We start from the raw sequence: 24,870 nt of genomic DNA, 5'->3' as shown, positions 1-24,870 counted from the left end.
TAGGAGTCTTATTGGCCACACAGTATCAAGCAAGACCCCATTCACGCCACACACGAGGAAGTCCGTGTGTACAGACCCAAACAACAGAATCTAAGATACACGACGCAGGAACGTCGTAATAGACCCTACATGGACAAGCAAAGCGTATAAGAAGAAGATGCAAACCTTTGTGACCACATGGTTAGTAGCATCTTACTTCACTTTTGGGCCGGCCGCGGTGGCCGTGCGGTTGTAGGCGCTGCAGTCCAGAAATCGCGGGACTGCTACGGTCGTAGGTTCGAATCCTGCCTCGGGCATGGATCTGTGTGATGTCCCTAGGTTAGTTAGGTTTAAGTAGTTCTAAGTTCTAGGGGACTGATGAGCTAAGATGTTGAGTCCCATAGTGCTCAGAGCCATTTGAACCAGCCATTTCACTTTTGGAATGCAGAACAGCAACGAGTCTCCACGGCCTGGACTCGACAAGAAGTTCAAAGTGTTCCAGAAGTCTGTGCCACGAGATGTCTAGCACAGCTCACGCAATTACCATAAATTAAGGACCATTTGTTTGTTGATTGCTATTCAGTCTTTCCATAGTGGTAAACCGGTTCCCTTCAGATCACCGAAGCAAAGTGCTGTTGGGCTTGGCTAGTATTTTGATGGGTGACCGTTCTCGTCTCCCGAGCGCTGTTGGCAAGCAGGGTGCAATAAGCCCTTATGAAGCCAGCCAGGAGCGCAGTGTGCTGACGATGTTCCCTGTACATCCGTGTCCAGTGCAGCTTTCCGTTGTGGATGACATGGCGATCGATCGGTACTGTTGCCCTTTCCGAGGCCTGTCCGGACGGAGTTCGAGCTCTTTTTTTTTCTTTCTTTTTTTTACTCGGATCTGGCGTGAAGTAGTGGTTCAGAGGAGCTCCATTGGGTTCAGGCCAAGCATATTTGGTGGCCAAGACATCAAGATCGCTACCATGCTTCTCAATCGACTGCAGTACTATCCTGGCTTTGTCACACTCGTCCTCGAAGATGCCTTCGACACTGGAGAGATATCAAACATGAAAGGATGCAGGTGGTCCACAACAACGTCCATGCAGTCCATATGTATCACGGTGCCTTTGAGAACTACCACAGATCTAATTCCAGGTGACTGTCTCCCTCAGCATAACACTGCTCCTCCAGGTGCCCATGTCCGTTGTGTGGCGCATTTTTTGAGCAACCATTCGCCTAGATGACAATCTGGATGCGATCATCGACCTGGTGTAACAGGAAACATAACTCATCCAACCAGACGACACTTTTCCATTGATTGACGGCCCAGTCTCGATAATCCCAAGCTCATTCATTAACGATGTCAGTGAGTTAACATGTGACCACAAGAAACTGCATATTCTGTGCCCAGAAACGTCCCTCCATCAGCATTTTCTACTGTCGACAGATCTGCCACATATCACCTCCTAGCAAGTTTCACAGAGTTCAAGTCTCACACCTCCATGTTCTGTGACAATATACTGTGAGAAAAACACTAACTATACTTCAGTTTATCAAAATATCTTCAGCGTATTCTAAATTACATCTTGTTTATTTGGTAATAAGAGGTCACCAGGTGCATCAAAGTAACTTTTTCTGTCTCCATTTCCAGGTATGCTGTCAGATTCCCAGTGCCACGACCATACCCAGTGGAGAAGCTTGTGCCGTATGCTGTGCCTCATCCAGTTCCTGTACCTGTAGATGCACCTTTCCAAGTTCCAGTACAGCACCCTGTCCAGTATGGAGTGCCCCATCCCGTACCCATACCATTTCCACAAGATATCCCTATTCCAGTTCCCCACGCTGTACCAGTTGCTGTGAATCACCCATATCCTGTGCCTGTCAGGAAGCCAGAACCTTACCCAGTAAAGCATCTGATACCTTATGGTGTTCCCAGGCCTTTCCCAGTCCCACACCCAGTGCCTGTCTCGGCCCCAAGTGGAGCCTTCCAGGCTGGAGAGCAGCTGGAGAACAGCCTCGAGCAGAGCCTAGGTGTATCTGGTTTTGGTGGGGACTTTGCACCAACTGGACCGAGAGAGTTTCTACAGCCACTGCCAGTAGGTAGTGTCGAACCACAAGTTCTGCCCACTGCTCAGGGCTACCCTCTGGACCAGACTCCGGGAGTCACTGCCACAGCCCAGCAGCCACTGCACTATCCAACTGGAGGAGTTCTTGTTTCCGTTCAGCAGCAACCAGCAATTATCCCTCAGAATCAGCAGCTAACTGCCGCCGTCTCAACAGGCGCTGACAATTCTCAACAACAGGACTCCAACATCCCCCTACAGTATGCGCTCGTGGGCCTCATCCAGCAGCAACTAACTGCTATGCAAACATCAAATCAGTCGAGCATAGATACAGCAGCAGATGATCAGTCAGTCAGTCAGCCACCTGTACAACCAGGAGGTGATGAAGAAACACCTCATTCCCCTGTGTTCAGTGATGAGCCTGGAATTCACAACGCATCAAACGAAGAACTTCCAGCAAGTGAATCGCCTGTATTACAACTGCAGCTAGTGACTGCTGGAACACCTCAGTATCAATCAGTCGCTGTCCCAGCGTACCACCAAATACTGCATCCTGCAATTCCAATCCCTGCACCACCACTGCTCTCAAATGGCAGTATAGACAGTACTGGACCATTAGCTACGCTGAACGTTTCCTACGATGCCTTGACACTGGCAAATTCTTCATCCATAGAATTTCCTCATCCTTCTGATCCCCACGTGCCTCATCCTCAAGACCTTACACCTACACAACACGAAAACCAAGTACAACAATCACCTGAGCAATATCACCAGCTGCTCCTGTCTTCTTTTGGAGACTACAATCAGCAAAAGGATGCTACCCCTGAGGTGACATCAGAGGCTGTGGTTGACGCTGTAGGTGAGACAACTCCAGCAGCTGATGCAGGACTGAGAAGTACCACTGCAGATATTCAGGATGCGGCATTGGTAAGTGAGAACCTAATCGCCGATCTGCAGCACCGAATATTCCTGTCCAAGCATCAACAACAAACTGCAGCACAGTTGAACTTTACTCAAGATCACACTACAGGAATCGATCTCTTACAGAAAGCACAAGACCAGGACAAACTCTACCAGAAACAGCTAGATGTGCTCCAAGATACGTTCGCCACATACAAACAGCAACTGGAGCAGAAATTTATCGAACAGAACTTGCAGCAGAACAATCAAGGCGTCTCACAACACTATCAAAGTGCATTTGCGTTGTTCCCATTGTCTACAAACCAGCAAGGTGCACAGAGCACCACCACCAAGGCTAGTGCAGCACTGCCGGCCACCCCACCTTCTGCTCTAATTCCGACGATTATTGGACCTCAGTCTCAACCGCCAGCGGAGCTTGTTCCTGAATCTACGTCAGAAACGTCAACTGGAGTGGTGACGACAACAACAACATCGGCGCCGTTATCTCTCGCTCCACAGTCGACTTCTGTCCCAGAGATTATCATAACATCAGACACAGCTACTCCATCACTGGCTGTTTCACCTGCACCAACAAGAGAAGCTGTTTCCACAACCTCAAGCGTAGATGCTTCAGCAGCTACTAGTGCTAACTCGCCAGACGACATCTCATCAGTATCTGCGACTGTGACGCAGGACGCAGTCACACCCACAACCTCGACAACGTCAACTCTGACCTCGACACTTGTCACCTCCACTTCTGAACAGCCCACTGTCGTCTCGACGACCACACAGAATCCAGTGTCATCTACATCTGAGCAACCAATACAGACGAGAGAAGCAGCAAAGCAACAAGTTTTCGCTCCAGTTCGCTTCCGCCAACCCGTGATCGACACAGTTCCAACACAAGTAGCAACTGTTGAAGGTCAGCTTGGCAGCGTTGGGGCGTCGCAGCCAGTACCGAATGTCGTTTCTCAGGGAGGACAGCAAACAATTGGACTAGCTGTTCTAGTTCCTTATCAACAGCAGAGTTTTCCAGTCCATCAGCAGCCACAACATCAACCCGTCTTCACACCATACTACCAGCCACAACCACAGCAGTTCCTACCACCAATTTCTGGAGATGGTGGACATCACCAGTGGAGTATGCCAATGTAGAACAAGCTCTCATTGGACGAAAAGTTTCATTCACGTGTGGCTACAGTGTGACAGAGAAATAGCCGAAAAAATGTGTTAGCCGTTGAACAGACTGTCTGACTGTATGGATTTACTTGTCTGTATGGCTGTGCCATATGATTGTGTGGGGCCATTAGGTGCACACATCTACGTTAGATGCATTTACTGGAAAAGTTCAGAGTCCAAAGTTGAACAACCATCTCTAACCTATGGAATTATTTGATGTCTCTCACGTAGTTTAGACTATCCCATATGGATCACTGGGGAAATCAAACACAAATATAAACCAGTAGCCATAAATTCTCAACGTGCCATTACATGAGTTATAAACTGCTGTTATACATCTACAAGATGCAGAATCGAAACAACAGATTATCTGTCGAATCGTCTTCTGCTAGCCTGTGATCAACATAGTGGCAACAGAGTATCATCGCTTGCAGAGACCGTTCCAATTAAAACTCATTTCACCACCCCTGATCTCCTCACCGAAGGCAACAAGTGTCTCGTATAGTTAATGATCTACTTGTTCATCGTAACCACATTCTACCAGTCTATTACCAGCAACTTCTGTCTACATGACATTTTTGCCAGCATCCCTTGTGGATCCTGCGACATTGCCTTTGTGACAATTAATATCAGGAGCGTAGAACACACTAATGTTACACAAACTATTCCTCTAGTGTGCAGCTTCACTGTAATAGAGCAAGTCTAAAAGTGAACACTTCCGCCGCTTTAACAGTGTAAGCAACTAGATGAAGCCATTAAGGATCTTCATAGAAACTTCATGTGTGCATGGTGTGTGCGATTACGAAGACAATAACATTCGGAAGACAAGGATCAGTACTGTGTACTTATATTACTCCCACGATGTGCTCTCACTTCAGCATCTATATATACGATATGAGGAATGGCACTACAACATAACTTCCAATCAATTTCCACAATCAGTGCAAATAATATGCTGGTTACATCATAGGCCAGTTGATGAATCTAAGGAAGATCGTAAATCGGTGGATGACTGAATGCGTGACCAAACAGTAAGAGCAAAGTGCTAACAGTGAACTCGGTTATTCTTAACAAGCACAAGTGGCGAGCTTCTTCTATTTGTTGTTGACACACAATATGTCTATCAGGTTAGCCCAGGCTGACTCTGATGACTTGTGCAGTGTCCCTTTTCCTACTGAGTACAAATCGTTTCATAGATTAAAGACTGAATACAGTGTTACAGTTTAATGTTACACTTACAGTAAGATTTATTTGTTAAAAAGAATAGTTAGTTAAAAGTTGCCATAAAGACGTTTGTTTGCCGTTTCGTATGTTTGTGTTTTTGCTGTCATATTTTATGACTGTTTCCTTGTTGTTAAGAATTAAGAATCAAATGTTACTTTATGTGTCTAAATGCGTTCAAATAAACCTATGACAACTGTGTACTTTCGAGTAAATCATTTTGAAACATACTTACATCATTTACAGCTAATTAGCTGCTTTGAAATTAAATTTCTCTGTTGCAGTTCTTTTCCTTTTTGAAGAGAAAGAAAAAGATGTGATTAAACTTAGAAAGATTCAGAATATTGCACAAGCGAATTAATTGAAAGGGAATTGAAATAAAATTACAAAACAGCCAATATAACCATTCTACTGATTTCAGTGTAAAATGAACTTCGCAAAATAATCAACTAGCCAATTTGTCGATCACTCACAGTATTTCAAGAACTGTACTCCAACAGGAAAGTCGCAGCAGTGAAATAATAATTGAAGAACTATTTATTGACAAATCTGTCATAAGTCTACCACCAACTGCTCAACAATAACGAGCCTAAACTGCGGCTAAACTTATTATGCCGAATAAATCACTGTTGTGACTCCTGTAACTGTGTTTTCCACCATCGTAAGATAAAATGTGAACATGATACTAACTTGACAGACACATATCTTTAAAGAAACCATTTTCCTACCAACTTGATTAACGAGACCTATGTCACGCCATCAGGAAAAACAGAACTAGTATTCTGCAGGACACGCTATGACATGTTAGGTAGGTTAGAGAAATTAAGAAGGGAACGGATCGATTGAAGATATAGTGAGAATTAGTGGAGTGCGGTGGCAACAAGAACAGGACTTCTGGTCAGGTGAGTACAGGGTTATAAATACAAAATCCAATAGGGCTAAAACTAGGGTAGTCTAATAATGGATAAGAAAACAGTAATGCAGGTAAGCAACTACGACCACCATAGTAAACACATTATTGTAGCGAAGGCAGACACAAAGCCTCCACCCAAAACAGTAGTGCAAGTTCGTATGCCACGAACCTATGCAGGTGATGAAGAGATTGAAATAGTATAGGATGAGATAAAAAAGAGTTACTGAGATAGTTAACGACTGGTTTTCCATAGTAGGAAAAACAAGAGGAGGAAAAAAAGCAGGAGAATATGGGCTGGAAGAAAGAAATGAGAGAGGCAGCCACATGGTTTAATTTTCGACAGAGCATAATATAATCAGCTGTAACATTTGGTTTAAGAGTCATTTAAGTAGGCTATGTACTTGGAAGAGACCTGGAAACACCGGAAGGTTTCAGATTGATTATACAGGGTGTTACAAAAAGGTACGGCCAAACATTCAGGAAACATTCCTCACACACAAAGAAATAAAATATGTTATGTGGACATGTGTCCGGAAACGCTTACTTTCCATGTTAGAACTCATTTTATTACTTCTCTTCAAAACACATTAATCATGGAATGGAAACACACAGCAACAGAACGTACCAGCGTGACTTCAAACACTTTGTTACAGGAAATGTTCAAAATGTCCTCCGTTAGCGAGGATAAGTGCATCCACCCTCCGTCGCATGGAATCCCTGATGCGCTGATGCAGCCGTGGAGAATGGCGTATTCTATCACAGCCGTCCACAATACGAGCACGAAGAGTCTCTTCATTTGGTACCGGGGTTACGTAGACAAGAGCTTTCAAATGCCCCCATAAATGAAAGTCAAGAGGGTTGAGGTCAGGAGAGCGCGGAGGCCATGGAATTGGTCCGCCTTTACCAATCCATCGGTCACCGAATCTGTTGTTGAGAAGCGTACGAACACTTCGACTCAAATGTGCAGGAGCTCCATCGTGCATGAACCACATGTTGTGTCGTACTTGTAAAGGCACATGTTCTAGCAGCACAGGTAGAGTATCCCGTATGAAATCACGATGTGCTCCATTGAGTGTAGGTGGAAGAACAAACTAAAATGAGCTCTAACATGGAAATTAAGTGTTTCCGGACACATGTTCACATAACATCTTTTCTTTATTTATGTGTGAGGAATGTTTCCTGAAAGTTTGGCCGTACCTTTTTGTAACAGCCTGCATCATGGTAACACAGATCTAGAAACCTAATTTTACGTTATAAGGCATTTCCACGGGCAGATGTTAGCCATAATTTACAGTCATCAACTGCAGGTTAAAATATGAAGAAATTGCAAAAAGTGGGAAATTAAGATGAGAATCAGAGGTTGTATAAAACTACAGAAAGAGTATTATGTAATGACCCACTGAAACAGGAGAAAGGAATACAATGAAATGTGAATAGATAGCTTTGGGGGATGAAATAGTGGATGCAGCAGAGAATCTGTTCATACAGCTGCTTTTCTGTCCTCCAAAGATCTGTTTAATTTTCCTAAACGTCTCTACTCCTTTTTTCTGCTCCATTTTTACATGGTTTTCTTTGGTGAATTCACTCTTTCATCTCTGAAAGGTATAAGGAAAACTCAAAACCCAATATAAATCACTGGAAATCACAGGAAATAGTGAATTTAATTCTCAAAAGAAAAACATGTAAAAATGGAGCAGAAAAAAGGAGTAGAGACGTTTAGGAAAATTAAACAGACCTTTGGAGGAGAGAAAAGCAGCTGTATGAACATAAAGAGCTCAAGTGGCAAGTCAGTACTTAGCAAAAAAAGTTATATTTGGGATACGGAAGGTCTAAACAGGGAACTGAAGGCGATGTTATAGAAAGAGAAAATGAAGTAAGATGGCAGATATTGTCGTGGCTAGGTGAAACTACTTTCATTCAGATGCAATTGTGTATTCTTTGATTAAGCTGGGAGTAGGCTTATCGTACTAGAACATATAAAATATTAATTCACTTTATTACACAAATGAATAAAAGACTTACTTAACTTTGACACTCTTCATTGCCACAGGGGTATATAATTTGAAACTACCATGGACCAGCAATGCATCACTTGATCCACACATTAATGAACTGCTCCCTTGAGGTGCAATGTTCTACATTAATAACACTCTACATTCATCTGAAACTTTAACAACTTGTTGGACCTACACTATGATGTTGACGGCTGTAGCTGAGGTCTCAAACTGGGACCGAGCTCTTGCCTCGATACTATATTGACATCAGTGTGAGGTCGCTGCTGTTCTGAGAGGGGCGGTGTGGTCTTCAGAAGCGCCTCCCATAAATCAATACGAATTGCAGTGAGCTCTCACTAATGTCTGTAGTATGCATTCACGTTGGTGTGCCAAAGCAGTCTCTGTTCAATACCACAGATATGATACTGAAAGATCAGTCTGACAAAACATTCAAAAACCGACGTGGAAAAGAGGCCACCGGAGAGGACTACATTCCTTCAGAATTAATGAGATTCCTGGGAGAGCTAGCCATGAAAAAGCCATTACACCAGGTGATCAAGATGTATGAGACAGACAAAATAATGTCTTCTGATATAAAAAATAATATAATAATTTCATTTCCTAGAAGATGAGTGTTGATAGGTGTGAATCTTACGAAAATATCACTTTCATAGGGTGTCGTTGCAAAATACTAACACGAATTATTTGTAGAAGAATCTCTTAGAAGTCGACCTCTGGGAAGATCAGTTTTGGTTCTGGAGAAATGTACTTGCCCTATGACTCCTCTAAGAATATAGAGTGCGAGAAGCCAAAGCTACGTTTATAGAATTTGTAGATTTAGAGACGGCTTTTGACTATACTGACTGGAAAACACTCTTTGAAACCTGAAGGTATCAGGGAAAATACAGGGACAAATGTTATTTTCGGTGTTCACTCCCATTTATAAGAGTCACAGGAGAGGAATGGAAAGCGCCAATAAAGAAGCGAATGAGATACCGCCGACGTTATTCAGTCTGTACGTGCAGTAAAGGTAAGCAATGGGAAAGATGGAAAAGGAATTAAAATTCTGGGGAAAGAAATAAAAACTTCTACGTTTCTCGACGTCATTGTAATTCTGTCATAGACAGCATAGACAGCAACGTTGTTGGACTTTACAGTGTTAGAAAATTGTAATATCAACAAAACTTACACAAGGGTAATGGAATGTTGTCGAATTAAACCACGCGATGCTGAGGAATTGGATTAGGAAATGTATAGTAAAAGCAGTAAATGAGTTTTGTTATCTCGGCATGAAAATGAGTAATGACGGCCGTAGTAAAATGCGGACTGCCTATAGCAAAAAAAAAGCATTTCTGGAAAAGAGGACTTTGTTAACTTCTGATATAAAATTAAGTGGTAAGAAGTCTTTGCTGGTGGTATCTGCTTGGTGTGTAGCCTTGTACAGAAGTGAAAGGAGAACAGTGAGTATTTCACGCTAGAAATGTGGTGCTACAAAAGAATGCTGATGGTTAGAAGTTTAGCTCAAGTAACAAAAAAGAATGTATCGAATCTGTATGGTAAAAAAGAAATTTATTTCATAAATTGACTAAGAAAAGCGGTAAGTTCATAGGACATGTGCTGAAGCATCAAGGAATCGTCAATTTGGCAATAGAGCAAAGTGTACGAGGTAAAAGTTTTAGAGAGCATGGGATGAATACAGTTAGCAGGTTCAGAGAGATTTGCTCTGCAATAGTTATGGAGATATGAACAGATCTGCACAATATAGACTGGTGTAGAGAGCTGCAGTCTTTGGACTGAGTAGCAAAACAGCAACATGAAACATGTGGCAGAAATCGGACGTATTCGTAAACACGACTGGCAATTTGCTATGGACTTCTGTGTATAAGCAAATACATTGTTGCCAGTACTACCACTGTGTATCAAAAGTGGTAGTATACACTATGTGATCAATAGTACCCGGACACCCCAGAAAACATACGTTTTTCATATTAGGTGCATTGTGCTGCCACCTACTGCCAGCTACTACATATGAGAGACCTCAGTAGTCATTAGACATCGTGAGAGAGCAGAATGGGACGTTCCGCGGAACTCACATGCTTCGAACGTTGTCGGGTGATTGGGTGTCACTTGAGTCATACGTCTGTACGCGAGATTTCCACATTCCTAAACATCCCCAGGTCCACTGTTTCCGATGTGATAGTGAAGTGGAAATGTGAAGGGACACGTACAACACAAAAGCGAAAGGCCGACCTCGTCTGTTGACTGACAGAGACCGCCGACAGTTGAAGAGGGTCGTAATGTATAATAGGCAGACATCTATCCAGACCATCACACAGGAATTCCAAACTGCGTCAGGATCCACTGCAAGTACCATAACAGGCGGCAGGTGAGAAAACTTGGATTTCATTGTCCAGCAGCTGCTCATAAGCCACGCATCACGCCGGTAAATGCCAAACGACGCCTCGCTTGGTGTAAGGAGCGTAAACATTGGACGATTGAACAGTGGAAAAACGTCGTGTAGAGCGGCGAATAACGATGCACAATGTGACGACCCGATGACATGGTGTGGTTACGCGCGAATTCCCGGTGAACGTCATCTGCCAGCGTGTGTAGCGCAAACAGTAAAATTCGGAGGCGGTGGTGTTATTTTGTGGTGGTGTTTTTCATGGATGGGGCTTTCATCCCTTGTTGCTGTGCATGGCACTATCATAGCACAGGCCTACATTGATGCTTTAAGCACCTTCTTGCATCCCACTGTTGAAGAGCAATTCGGGGATGGCGATTGCATCTTTCAACACGATCGAGCACCTGCTCATAATGCGCGGTCTGTGGCGGTGATTACACAACAATAACATCCCTGTAATGCTACAGAACACCTTTGGGTTGCTTTGGAACGCCGCCTTCGTGCCAGGCCTCACCAATCGACATCGATACCTCTCCTCAGTGCATAACTCCGTGAAGAATGGGCTGCTATTCCCCAAGAAACCTTCCAGCACCTGACTGAACGTATGCCTGCGAGAGTGGAAGCTGTCATCAAGGCTATGGGTGGGCCAACACCATACAGAATTCCAGCATTACCGATGGAAGGCGCCACGAAATTGTAAGTCATTTTCAGCCAGGTGTCCTGATACTTTTGATCACATAGTGTGCGTCCTACTGCTTCTCCCACAGCTCTCTGTCCATCTCCTCCTTCCCCTCTCTCTGTTTCCGTCCCCTCCCCCCCCCACCCTCCCGTTCTCTTTCCATCTACTCCTTCCCCCTCTCTCTCTGATCTGGAGTCTTGTTTACCGTTATTACAATTTCGGATTTCGCACTAGTATTCGATGAGTCAGCACAAAGGCCTGAAGAAGGCCACCTGCAGTAGTAGGCGAAACGCCGGACAATTTTATTTATTGACAATGCGGACTGTAGCCCAGAAGAATTTCATCGACACTCACAATTTTACTCCAGTCAATGGGGTTCCAGGTCGAAGATGTGTCTGGAAGCGCCCCAGACAGCGGTGGGATACCAATCTGTGTATCAGTTTACAGTCGTCCGTTTAGATTTCTTGATGGTTCTTTTAGTTTTGTAAACAAAATTTGGGCACGCTTGAGGAACCGTAGGCCCATACTTCCCGCTTGCCTGACGGTCCTCTAACTTTGTCATTCATCCAAAAACAAGAAACATTCCGTCCCGTCCATATTGCAATTTCAGTAACATGATTCACTCTCTAAGTAATTTGGTCTATTTCTCACTACTGATTGTAACTATAATTCGACAGCAATTGTAGTGAACGCTTTTTGTAGTTTTCGGATTTAACCTGATGATGTGGCTTATAGGCTACGAAACCGGTCGTTAAATAAATTATTTACAAGTGTTACAAAGAGGTAACTGCGAAGAAACCGTGGGTAACAGAAGAAATACTTCAGTTGACTGACGAAAGAATAAAGTACAAAAATGTTCAGGGAAGTTCAGGATTACAGAAATACAAATCAGGTAGGAATGAAATAAATAGGAAGTGGAGGGAAGCTAAGGCGAAATAGCTGCACGAAAAAGTGAAGAAATCGAAAAAGAAATGATGGTTGGAAGGGCTGACTCAGCATATGGAAACGTCAAAACTACCTTCGGCGAATTTAAAAGCAAAGACGGTCACATTAAGAGTGCAATGTGAATTCCACTGTTAAATACAGAGGACATATCGGACATGAATATAGTCTTTCGCCCTTACTGTACAATTTATACATCGAATAAGTAGTGACGGAAATAAAAATGTTCAAATGTGTGTGAAATCTTTTGGAACTTAACTGCTACGGTCATCAGTCCCTAAGCTTACACACTACTTAACCTAAATTATCCTAAGGACAAACACACACACCCATGGGCCAGGGAGGACTCGAACCTCCGTCGCACAGTCCATGACTGGAAATAAAAGAAAGGTTCAAGAGTGCAATTAAAATTCAAGGTGAAAGGATATCAATGATAAGATTCGATGATGACATTGCTATCCATAGTGAAAGTGAAGAAGTATTACAGGATCTGCCGAATGGAATGAACAGTCTAATGACTCTACAATATGGATTGAGAGTAAATCGAAGACTGACGAAAGAAATGCGAAGCAGCAGAAATGACAAAAGCGAGAAAGTCAACATGAGGATTGGTGATCACGAAGTAGATGAATCTGTTACCATCGAACATAGGCCTTCATTTGAGGAAGAAATATCAGAGATGTACGTTTGGAGCACAGCATTGTATGGTAGTCAAACGTGAACTGTAGGAAAAAGCGGGACAGAAAGAGAATCGAAGCATTAGAGATGTGGTGCTACAGAAAAATGTTGAACGTCAGGTGGACTGATAAAGTAATGAATGTGCAGGTTCTCGGGAGAATAGGCGAGAAAAGGAACATATGGGAAATACTGATAAGAAAAAGGGACAAGATGGTAGTGTAACTTCCCACTTCCTACTCGAGCTACTAAACTGCGATATAACTGACGGTGATCGCATGTGCCTAACGAATTTTTACAGTTAGTAAGGCAATCGTTACCGAAGGAAAATAAAGCCGGTTAGTTGGAGGGAGCTGTACAATAGACTCTTCTGAAGGAAGAATATATTCTAAGCTTTAGCTAAATACTGATGATAATTCTGAAATGGGTGGAATATAGTGCAACCGCTCACGAACCACACAAGGGGAAAACAGGGTACCACGTAATATTTATTACAAAAATCGCTGACGACACAAAGAAAACAGTGATTAGCTAGAAAAGGGATAATTAAACGGTCGCCACCCCGCTAGGGCAATGAAATCTCCAGAATCTTGACAAAGGTAATGGCAAAGAAACTTAAACAAATAATCACTGGCTGGGCAACAGACGGTGGTCAAGCTTTTTCCGAAGCACAACAGTGCAAAAGGAAGTAAATGAATCGGTAGTTACTGATTCTGAAATACCAAATTTTGAAAGTAACGTAAAATGAAATTACTGGTTAAATAAATGACTGGCTTAACTTAAACTTTTTTATGTAAAAAAAAAAAACTTTCAGTAACCTCAGTGTACCGTAGAGCAAAATTTAGAAAAAGGCAAGCAGTTTATTTTTGATTATTGGAAGATTTAACTGAAGTCACTTTACGCAAATGAGCAATTGGTTTTACTTTTAATATAACAAGAATAAGGCACTCGCTAACCCAAATACAGAATAAATGAGACTGCGCACTCTTAATTTGTGCCGTATGTTTACGAGGGTAAGCCAATTACCATCCTCAGTGTAGTTACATTTTCGTTTATTTTGGTAGTACAGTCGTTTTACGTTGATGAAGCATGCTTTGTTTACTTGTTGTTATATCTTTGCAATTTTCAAATTGCTAGATTAGTTTCGTTATCGCTGCCGTGCTATTAATCATGGCTGCTCCGGTATTTGCACCAAAGAAGAGCCACGTTCAGTGATGCGTTTTTTGCGGTCGGAAGGCGTATCAGGGGCCAAAATTCATCGAAGACTTTCGGTGCAGTATGGGAACAGTGTTTTGACACAACGAAGTGTCTACGAATGGATTGAAAAATTCCGAAATGGTCGCACAAGTGTTACGCACGATGGAGGAGCCGGACACCCGTTTACCGCCACAAGTGGAGTAACCACTGAGCGTGCAAGTGAAATGATTCTCTTACAAGGGGAGGCCGCCAACTGTGAAATTCAGATTCGATTCATACTGCGCATAATAAAAGCTCATGGCCAGAGGTGTAATGTGGCAAAGCACCAAGATGCACTTCTCAGCCGTTGTCGAGAAAATCGACAGTTAAAAGAAACCGTTACGGCGAAAACCTCTCTACGATTAATACCTTTCTACAGCGTCGTGACGCAGCGGTAAGCGCTCGGGTTCGTAATCCGAAGGTCGCCGGATCGAATCTCGCGCCATGCAACATTTTTTTATTATTAGTTTTTTGTGAATTCCTTATGCATGTTGGTGCAGGCGGATCGCTCTCCAATTGTACCGCCTCCATTTTCCCGTTTGTTTAACAGGATGTACCAAAGCTCTCACGTCCGCACTGATTTTCGACGATGTTATAAGTTGCGCTAGGGACCGCATCTACCTTCTTTCGAAGTTAGCAGCCAACTACGCTGTTATGCGGCGGCTCGTTTCGGCCCATTCAACATCTGTCCTTCAAGTGTAACGAGCGAGTAACGGAGTTTATATTTCATACCTGCCACAGCAAATTTGTGTTCGTGGGGTTTCCATTCTAATTCGAACGTTTGACTTACGCTATACGTATTCGTTTCGGAATATCGTTTCTACGTCTTCCGTTAACTATACGTGGTTAACATTATAAAGACAATTAATAACATTTGTGAAATACAACTTTGTTTGCGGAAAACATAATGATGTTCGAAGTCGCCAGTTTTTCCACGACAAACGACTTTCAACAACTTATTATATGCATAATTGTTGCAACTGATTACCGGGATATATATATATATATATATATATATATATATATATATATATATATATATGTGTGTGTGTGTGTGTGTGTGTGTGTGTGTGTGTGTGTGTGTACACACATTTGAATGACAAAAAACAAATAATAAAAAAAAGTTGCATGGCGCGAGATTCGATCCGTCGACCTTCGGATTACGAACCCGAGCGCTTACCCCTGCGCCACGACGCTGTGGAAAATCACTAATCGTAGAGAGTATTTCACCGAACGGTTTATTTTAACTGTCGATTTTCTCGACAACGGCTGAGAAGTGCATCTTGGTGCTTTGCCACATTGCACCTCTGCCCATGAGCTTTTATTATGCGCAGTATGAATTGAATCTGAATTTCACAATTGGCGGGCTCCCCTTGTTAGACAGACAATTAACTATCGAAAAAGTGGCACATCATCTGCAAATCAGTCACGGTTCTGCCTATGAAATTATCTACAACAGACTTGGGTTTCAACAAGTTGGTGCACCACGGGTCCCAAAACAACGCACACAGTTGCATAAACAAACGCACTTGGACATCTGCAAAAAACATTTCGATCGCTATGGAAACGAAGGGGACAACTTCTTAGACAGGATCATTACTGGTGACGTAACATGGATCCATCATTACGAGTCGGAGAGTAAATGGCAGAGTATGGAATGTTGTCGTTGTTGTTGTGGTCTTCAGTCCTGAGAGTGGTTTGATGCAGCTCCCCCCATGCTATCCTATCCTGTGCAAGCTTCTTCATCTCCCAGTACTTACTGCAACCTACATCCTTCTGAATCTACTTAGTGTATTCATCTCTTGGTCTCCCTCTACGATTTTTACCCTCCATGCTGCCCTCCAACGCTAAATTTGTGATCCCTTGACGCCTCAGAACATGTCCTACCAACCGGTCCCTTCTTTTTGTCAAGTTGTGCCACAAACTCCTCTTCTCCCCAATTCTATTCAATACTTCATCATTAGTTATGTGATCTACCCATCTAATCTTCAGCATTCTTCTGTAGCACCACATTTCGAAAGCTTCTTTTCTCTTCTTGTCCAAACTATTTATCGTCCATGTTTCACTTCCATACATGGCCACACTCCATACAAATACTTTCAGAAACGACTTCCTGGCACTTAAATCTATACTCGATGTTAACAAATTTCACAAATTTCTCTTCTTCAGAAACGCTTTCCTTGCCATTGCCTGTCTACATTTTATGTCTTCTCTACTTCGACCATCATCAGTTATTTTGCTCCCCAAATAGCAAAACTCCTTTACTACTTTAAGTGTCTCATTTCCTGCTCTAATTCCCTCATAATCACCTGACTTAATTCGACTACATTCCATTATCCTTGTTTCGCTTTTGTTGATGTTCATCTTATACCCTCCTTTCAAGACACTGTCCATTCCTTTCAACTGGTCTTCCAAGTCCTTTGCTGTCTCTGACAGAATTACAATATCATCGGCGAACCTCAAAGTTTTTATTTCTTCTCCATGGATTTTAATACCTACTCCGATTTTTTCTTTTGTTTCCTTTACTGCTTGCTCAATATACAGATTGAATAACATCGGGGAGAGGCTACAACCCTGTCTCACTCGCTTCCCAACCACTGCTTCCCTTTCATACACCTCGACTCTTACAACTGCCATCTGGTTTAAAATGGTTCAAATGGCTCTGAGCACTATGCGACTTAACTTCTGAGGTCATCAGTCGCCTAGAACTTAGAACTAATTAAACCTAAGTAACCTAAGGACATCACACACACCCATGTCCGAGGCAGGATTCGAACCTGCGACCATAGCGGTCGCTCGGCTCCAGACTATAGCGCCTAGAACCGCACGGCCAACCCGGCCGGCGCCATCTGGTTTCTGTACAAATTGTAAATAGCCTTACGCTCCCTGTATTTTACCCCTCCCACCTTCAGAATTTGAACGAGAATATTCCAGTCAACATTGTCAAAAGCTTTCTCTAAGTCTACATATGCTAGAAATGTAGGTTTGCCTTTCCTTAATCTCTCTTCTAAGATAAGCCGTAGAGTCAGTATTGCCTATCGTGTTCCAATATTTCTACGGAATCCAAACTGATCTTCCCCGAGGTCGGCTTCTACCAGTTTTTCCATTCGTCTGTAAAGAATTCGTGTTAGTATTTTGCAGCTGTGACTTATTAAACTGATAGTTCGGTAATTTTCACATCTGTCAACACCCGCTTTGTTTGGGATTGGAATTATTATATTCTTCTTGAAGTGTGAGGGTATTTCGCTTGTCTCATACATCTTGCGCACCAGACGGTAGAGTTTTGGAAACATCCAAATTCGCCGTGCAAGAAGAAGTTCAAGACCCAACCGTCCGCAGGAATACTGATGCTTACGGTTTTTTAGGACGCACAAGGTCCAGTACTGGAACATTATGGGGAAAGGGACTCAACAATAAACAGTGTACGCTGCTGCCAGGCTAAAGCATGCAATTCGAAGCAAACGCCGAGGATTGTTGTCTAAAGGTGTTGTATTGTTGCGCGACAATGCCCGTCCGTGTACTGCTGCCGACACAGCTGAAACGCTCCAGAAACTCAAATTTGAAGTACTGGATCATCCTCCATATAGTCCCGATCTTGCCCCTTCTATTACTTGTTTAGCCGAGCCGAGCGGTTCTAGGCGCTTCAGTCTGGAACCGCGCGACCGCTACGGTCGCAGGCTCGAATCCTACCTCGGGCATGGATGTGTGTGATGTCCTCAGGTTAGTTAGGTTTGCGTAGTTTTAATTTCTAGGGGACTGATGACCCATATTGCTCAGAGCCATTTGACCCATTTTCACTTGTCTGGCCCACTCAGGCATTAAGGGGCCGTCGATTTCCCTCGGACGAAGCAGTGAAAGAAGCGGTGCATTCCTGGCCCGCAGCTCAACCAAGAACCTTTTATGAGGGCAACAGGAAGCTTGTACAACAATGGACCAATTGCGTTGTAACGCAAGGAAAAAACATGTTCTTGTACGTTTCCTATTTCAATACAATTTTATAGCTACTTTGCGGATAATAATTGACTTAGACTCGTATTTATTAGTTTTTCCAGTGAAATTTTAGTTCACTTTAAGTATCCGCTGTTAAGCAATACAAGAATGAACAGCTGGAATTGGAAATAAAGTCCCATGCTTCTTGACAAAGCGTAGGGGAACGATGCGGGAGACCCTCACCGCCTCACTAGGCAAGGTTTTAATGGGGTGGTTTGCCGTTGCCTTACTCCAACCGTAATGGGGGATGAATAATGACACAACAACACCCAGTAATTTCGGGGCAAGTGACTATCCCTGGCCCCGCGAGGGATCGAACCCGGGACCCCGTGGTCGGGAAGCGAGAACGCTACCGTGAGACCACAAGCTATGGACAATGAACAGTTAGTGTGGCAGAAAATTTTAAACACACTAACTGACAGGAATAGGTAATAACTTCTCATATTCTTACGACACTCGGTGATTGCATGGAAAGGAAAGGGACCCTGCTTGGTAATAATGTCTGAGGACAATGACAACACAGGTGCCATACAAGTTTTAATTATTGCAAGTTATTATTCAAGTTATTCATACTTTGCGAAAGAACTGTTGCTGGGCGAAGCCTCTACATTACTATATTTGTCAGTTGACGACGAAGAAAGTAGGCGACGACAATGCTGAGCTGCCGTTCTTGCTGCTGCTGCTGCTGCTGCTCGATGAGAAGAACCCTGAGTCGGCTGCAGAGCCACGGATAATTATAGGACAAGCAACAGTTAGAGCTGCAGCTTCCTTTCCCTGTCCACTCCTACCCTGCTCTCAATACTCGCCACTTTACTAATCAGGAGCGCCTGCCCTGGCGCGATCATAGCTGCACACCGCATCTGCGAGAGCGCCCAACAAACACTTCCGCACACTTTCATGACCCTCTGCTCGCAAGCCGACACAGATTCTCCACACACAAAGATGAACAGTGCCACAGCTACTACCATTTCGTCGTTGCTACCGATACATTTCAATAAAGTTCCATTTGCTATTACCCAGCAATTCACAATATTTTCATTATACACTCCTGGAAATTGAAATAAGAACACCGTGAATTCATTGTCCCAGGAAGGGGAAACTTTATTGACACATTCCTGGGGTCAGATACATCACATGATCACACTGACAGAACCACAGGCACATAGACACTGGCAACAGAGCATGCACAATGTCAGCACTAGTACAGTGTATATCCACCTTTCGGAGCAATGCAGGCTGCTATTCTCCCATGGAGACGATCGTAGAGATGCTGGATGTAGTCCTGTGGAACGGCTTGCCATGCCATTTCCACCTGGCGCCTCAGTTGGACCAGCGTTCGTGCTGGACGTGCAGACCGCGTGAGACGACGCTTCATCCAGTCCCAAACATGCTCAATGGGGGACAGATCCGGAGATCTTGCTGGCCAGGGTAGTTCACTTACACCTTCTAGAGCACGTTGGGTGGCACGGGATACCTGCGGACGTGCATTGTCCTGTTGGAACAGCAAGTTCCCTTGCCGGTCTAGGAATGGTAGAACGATGGGTTCGATGACGGTTTGGATGTACCGTGCACTATTCAGTGTCCCCTCGACGATCACCAGTGGTGTACGGCCAGTGTAGGAGATCGCTCCCCACACCATGATGCCGGGTGTTGGCCCTGTGTGCCTCGGTCGTATGCAGTCCTGATTGTGGCGCTCACCTGCACGGCGCCAAACACGCATACGACCATCATTGGCACCAAGGCAGAAGCGACTCTCATCGCTGAAGACGACACGTCTCCATTCGTCCCTCCATTCACGCCTGTCGCGACACCACTGGAGGCGGGCTGCACGATGTTGGGGCGTGAGCGGAAGACGGCCTAACAGTGTGCGGGACCGTAGCCCAGCTTCATGGAGACGGTTGCGAATGGTCCTCGCCGATACCCCAGGAGCAACAGTGTCCCTAATTTGCTGGGAAGTGGCGGTGCGGTCCCCTACGGCACTGCGTAGGATCCTACGGTCTTGGCGTGCATCCGTGCGTCGCTGCGGTCCGGTCCCAGGTCGACGGGCACGTGCACCTTCCGCCGACCACTGGCGACAACATCGATGTACTGTGGAGACCCCACGCCCCACGTGTTGAGCAATTCGGCGGTACGTCCACCCGGCCTCCCGCATGCCCACTATACGCCCTCGCTCAAAGTCCGTCAACTGCACATACGGTTCACGTCCACGCTGTCGCGGCATGCTACCAGTGTTAAAGACTGCGATGGAGCTCCGTATGCCACGGCAAACTGGCTGACACTGACGGCGGCGGTGCACAAATGCTGCGCAGCTAGCGCCATTCGACGGCCAACACCGCGGTTCCTGGTGTGTCCGCTGTGCCGTGCGTGTGATCATTGCTTGTACAGCCCTCTCGCAGTGTCCGGAGCAAGTATGGTGGGTCTGACACACCGGTGTCAATGTGTTCTTTTTTCCATTTCCAGGAGTGTAATTACAATCAGTTACATACAGTCAAAAATAAATACGCTAGTACATCGATTACGTATTAAACATAGTTTCTGTAATACAGCTTACAGCTTCAGAATAAACAGTACAGTCCAAGTTATCAACGGATATTAAACGGCGAAAATATTGGATGGTGCAGAATATATTTTATCTGCCTTTTCCGTTTTACAGTAGGACATCTGTAAAGACATCACGGAATAACGTCCTCGGTACTAGAGAGAACTGTAGAGGGTAAAAACTAAGCGGAAGACACTGACAATGTACAGTGTAAGTGCTTCTCTGAGACTGAGAGTTTGGCACACGACAATAATTCACGGCGGAAAACATAAAACCAGCAACAAGACTAATTAAAAAGCAAATAAGAAAAGAGAAAGACGGAGAAAGGGAGGCAGAGGTATACACTACTGGCCATTAAAATTCCTACACCAAGAAGAAATGCAGATGATAAACGGGTATTCATTCGACAAATATATTATACTAGAACTGACATGTGATTACATTTTCACACAATTTGGGTGCATAGATCCTGAGAAATCAGTACGCAGAACAACCACCTCTGGCAGTAATAACGGCCATGATACGTCTGGGCATTGAGTCAAACAAAGCTTGGATGGCGTGAACAGGCACTGCTGCCGAGCGGTTCTAGGCGCTCCAGTATGGAACCGCGCGACCGCTACGTCGCGGGTTCGAACCTGCCTCGAGCATGGATGTGTGTGTGATGTCCTTAGCTTTAAGAAGATCTAAGTCCTAGGGAACGGATGTGATGACCTGAGATATTAAGTCCCATAGTGCTCAGAGCCATTTTGGTACAGCTGCCCATGCAGCTTCAACACGATACCACAGTTCATCAAGAGTAGTGACTGGCGTATTGTGACGAGCCAGTTACCCGGCCACCATTGACCAGACGTTTTCAGTTGGTGAGAGAACTGGAGAATGTGCTAGCCAGGGCAGAAGTCGAACATTTTCTGTATCCAGAAAGGCCCATGAAGGAGCTGCAACATGCGGTCGTGCATTATCCTGCTGAAATGTAAGGTTTCGCAGGGATCGAATGAAAGGTAGAGCCACGGGTCGTAACACATCTCAAATGTAACGTCCACTGTTCAAAGTGCCGTCAATACGAACAAGAGGTGACCGAGACGTGTAACCAATGTCACCCCATACCATCACGCACGGTTATACGCCAGTATGGCGATGACGAATACACGCTTCCAATGTGCGTTCACCGCGATGTTGCCAAACACGGATGCGACCATCATGATGCTGTAAACAGAACCTGGATTCATCCGAAAAAATGACGTTTTGCCATACGTGCACCCAGGTTTGTCGTTGAGTACACCATCGCAGGCGCTCCTGTCTGTGATGCAGTGTCAAGGGTAACCGCAGCCATGGTCTCTGAGCTGATAGTCCATGCTGCTGCAAACGTCGTCGAACTGTTTGTGCAGATGGTGGTTGTCTTGCAAACGTCTCCATCTGTTGACACAGGGATCGAGACGTGGCTGCACGATCCGTTACAGCCATGCGGATAAGATGCCTGTCATCTCGACTGCTAGTGATACGAGGCCGTTGGGATCCAGCACGGTGTTCCGTATTACCCTCCAGAACACACCGATTCCATATTCTGCTAACAGTCATTGGATCTCGACCAACGCGATACGATAAACCGCAATCGCGATAGGCTACAATCCGACCTTTATCAAAGTCGGAAACGTGATGGTACGCATTTCTCCTCCTTACACGAGGCATCACAACAACGTTTCACCAGGCAACGCCGGTCAACTGCTGTTTGTGTATGAGAAATCGGTTGGAAACTTTCCTCTTGTCAACACGTTGTAGGTGTCACCACCGGCGCCAACCTTGTGAATGATCTGAAAAGCTAATCATTTGCATATCACAACATCTTCTTCCTGTCGGTTAAATTTCGCGTCTGTAGCACGTCACCTTCGTGGTGCAGCAATTTTAATGGTCAGTAGTGTATATACAGTCAAAAATAAATACGCTAGTACATCTATTATGTATTAAACATAGTTTCTGTTATACAGCTTACAGCTTCAGAATCAAAAGTACAGTCCAAGTTATCAACGGATACGAAACGGCGAAAATTTTGGATGGTGCAGAACGTATTTTATCTGCATTTTCGGTGCTACAGTAGTACATCTGTAAAGACATCACCGAATATCTTCCTGGGTACTAGAGAGAACTGTAGAGGATAAAAATTGTGCAGGAAGAGAGTGACAGTGTATAGTGTAAGTGCTTCTCTGAGATTGAGAGGGCGGTTAGCATAAAACCAGCAACAAGACTGATTAAAAAGTAAATAAGAAAAGGCAGAGAGAGGGAGAAAGCGAGGTAGAGATATATGTCACTTGCCTACAGAGGACATTACCCACTCAATATAAGTTCGCCCAGCGCGGCGATCAGACATGAATTGCTGGAAAGCGGCGTCTGACCACAGTAATCCACTGGCAGTGTTTTCTCTGTCGCGGTATTACCTTTCAGCGGCCCGTGCAGGGAGTCGACGCTACCCTTGCCGCGTTACGCAACGATCCCTTCAGAAGCCAGCAGCCAGGAAATGCGTCGGCTACAGTGTCGGGTTATTCAGCTCCAATGACGCGAGTAGTCTGTGTGAGTGTGTGTGGCGGCAGAAGGCGCCCGACGGGTGTCGTATTTTTTCTAAATTATGGTGCTCGCCCTATGAATTGCACTACGTCAAAACACCTTTCCCTCTCCTTTCGACCAGGCTGCATCAGAAAATGTAACGATCGCATAACGCTTCATTTCCACGTTAGGGATCAATCTCTTTTCTTCTCACCCTGTGAAGTGTTTGACGCACGGCCTCTAATAACTTGCTGTCAACACACACACACACACACACACAAAACACACACAGGCTCGCTCACAAACGGGAGCACTCGTGTACACTCACAGAAAGAGAAGCAAAGAGTATTACATAATTGTAAGAAGTTATTGTGCATTTGTTAGTAAATGTATTTGCATATAATATCTATCTTTCAGAGTATGCTGATATAATACACTGCTGGCCACCGTAAATGCAACACCAAGAAAGACAAGAGGTAGCACAACAAGATTTATTTGGTAGATAACATGTTGACCAAGTATCAAATGATTACGTTTACAGACGTCTGTGACATGTGGTTCCTGCCAGAATCAGTAGCCAGAGTAGCCGCCATTGTTGGAGATCACCGCTGCCACACGTCTCGGCATTGAGTCAAAGAGACGTTGGATGTGTTCCTGGGGTACAGCAGCCCAAGCAGCTTCCACACGTTGCCAAAGACATCTGGTGTGGCAGCTGGGGATGTAATCTGGGTCACTCGTTGAGCAACCATGGACCACATGTTTTCTATCGGCGAAAGATCCGGAGAGCGAGCCGGCCAGGGAAGCAGTTAAATCTGGTTATTGACGAAGAACCTTTGGACAATGCGTGCCACGTGTGGTCGCGCATTATCCTGTTGAAATATGGCTGTGGCCGAGCCCTGAAGGTAAGGAAGGGCAACTGGCTCCAGCACCTCGGATATCTAGCGCCGGCTATTTAAAGTACCGGCAATGCGTACTAGAGGCGTGCGAGAGTAATATCCAATACCGCCCCATACCATAATACCCGGTGCAAGACCAGTGTGGCGGTGCATAATGCAGCTGTCCAGCATCCTCTCTCCACGGTGTCTCCACACTCAAATCCGACCATCGTGGTGCTGCAGACAGAAGCGTCAGTAAAGACAACGTTATTCCATTCTGCCGTCCACATCCGTCTGTCATCTCACCATTGGCGACGGAGACGTCTGTGGTTCTGCGTCAATGGTAGACGAAGCAATGGACGTCTTGCGGACAGACCACTCTGCTGCAAACGGCGTCGAATGGTACGCGCAGACACTGGATGATGCGTTACAGACGCAATGTGCTGTGCTATGGTTCGGGATGTCACTGAGCGATCCGTCACTGCCATGCGCACAATTTGCCTATCAGCACGTGCAGTGGTGCACCGAGGTGAATGCGATCGACCACGTCGGTCCGTCGTACCCTCCTGCATGCAACGGTCACATATCCGCATTACAGTTGTTTGGTTTCGTCCAACACGACTAGCGATTTCTCTGTATGATAATCCACAATCTCGGTAAGCCACTATCCTTCCTCTGTCGAACTCGGATACTTGATCAAAAGATGTTCGCTGTTGTCTACGAGGCATAACTGATCGTCTTGTGAAACAACCACAAGGTAAACA

At 44.7% G+C, this 24,870-nt stretch overlaps 1 protein-coding gene across 1 annotated transcript in view; it reads left to right on the top strand.

The window, feature by feature from the left end:
- Positions 1-4,079, top strand: part of LOC126209989 (mucin-5AC-like) — a 35,589-nt gene extending 31,510 nt beyond the window's left edge. The window contains exon 3 of the mRNA XM_049939098.1: positions 1,613-4,079. Within this exon, the coding sequence (XP_049795055.1) occupies positions 1,613-4,079 (2,467 nt within the window). The remainder of the gene's footprint in view (positions 1-1,612) is intronic.
- Positions 4,080-24,870: the final 20,791 nt, after the last annotated feature.

This window comes from Schistocerca nitens, chromosome 10 (genome assembly GCF_023898315.1).
Source record: "Schistocerca nitens isolate TAMUIC-IGC-003100 chromosome 10, iqSchNite1.1, whole genome shotgun sequence".
Taxonomy (NCBI): Eukaryota; Metazoa; Arthropoda; class Insecta; order Orthoptera; family Acrididae; genus Schistocerca; species Schistocerca nitens.
The sequence above is the reverse complement of the archived record's forward strand: the minus strand, read 5'-3'. Positions and strand labels throughout refer to the sequence as shown.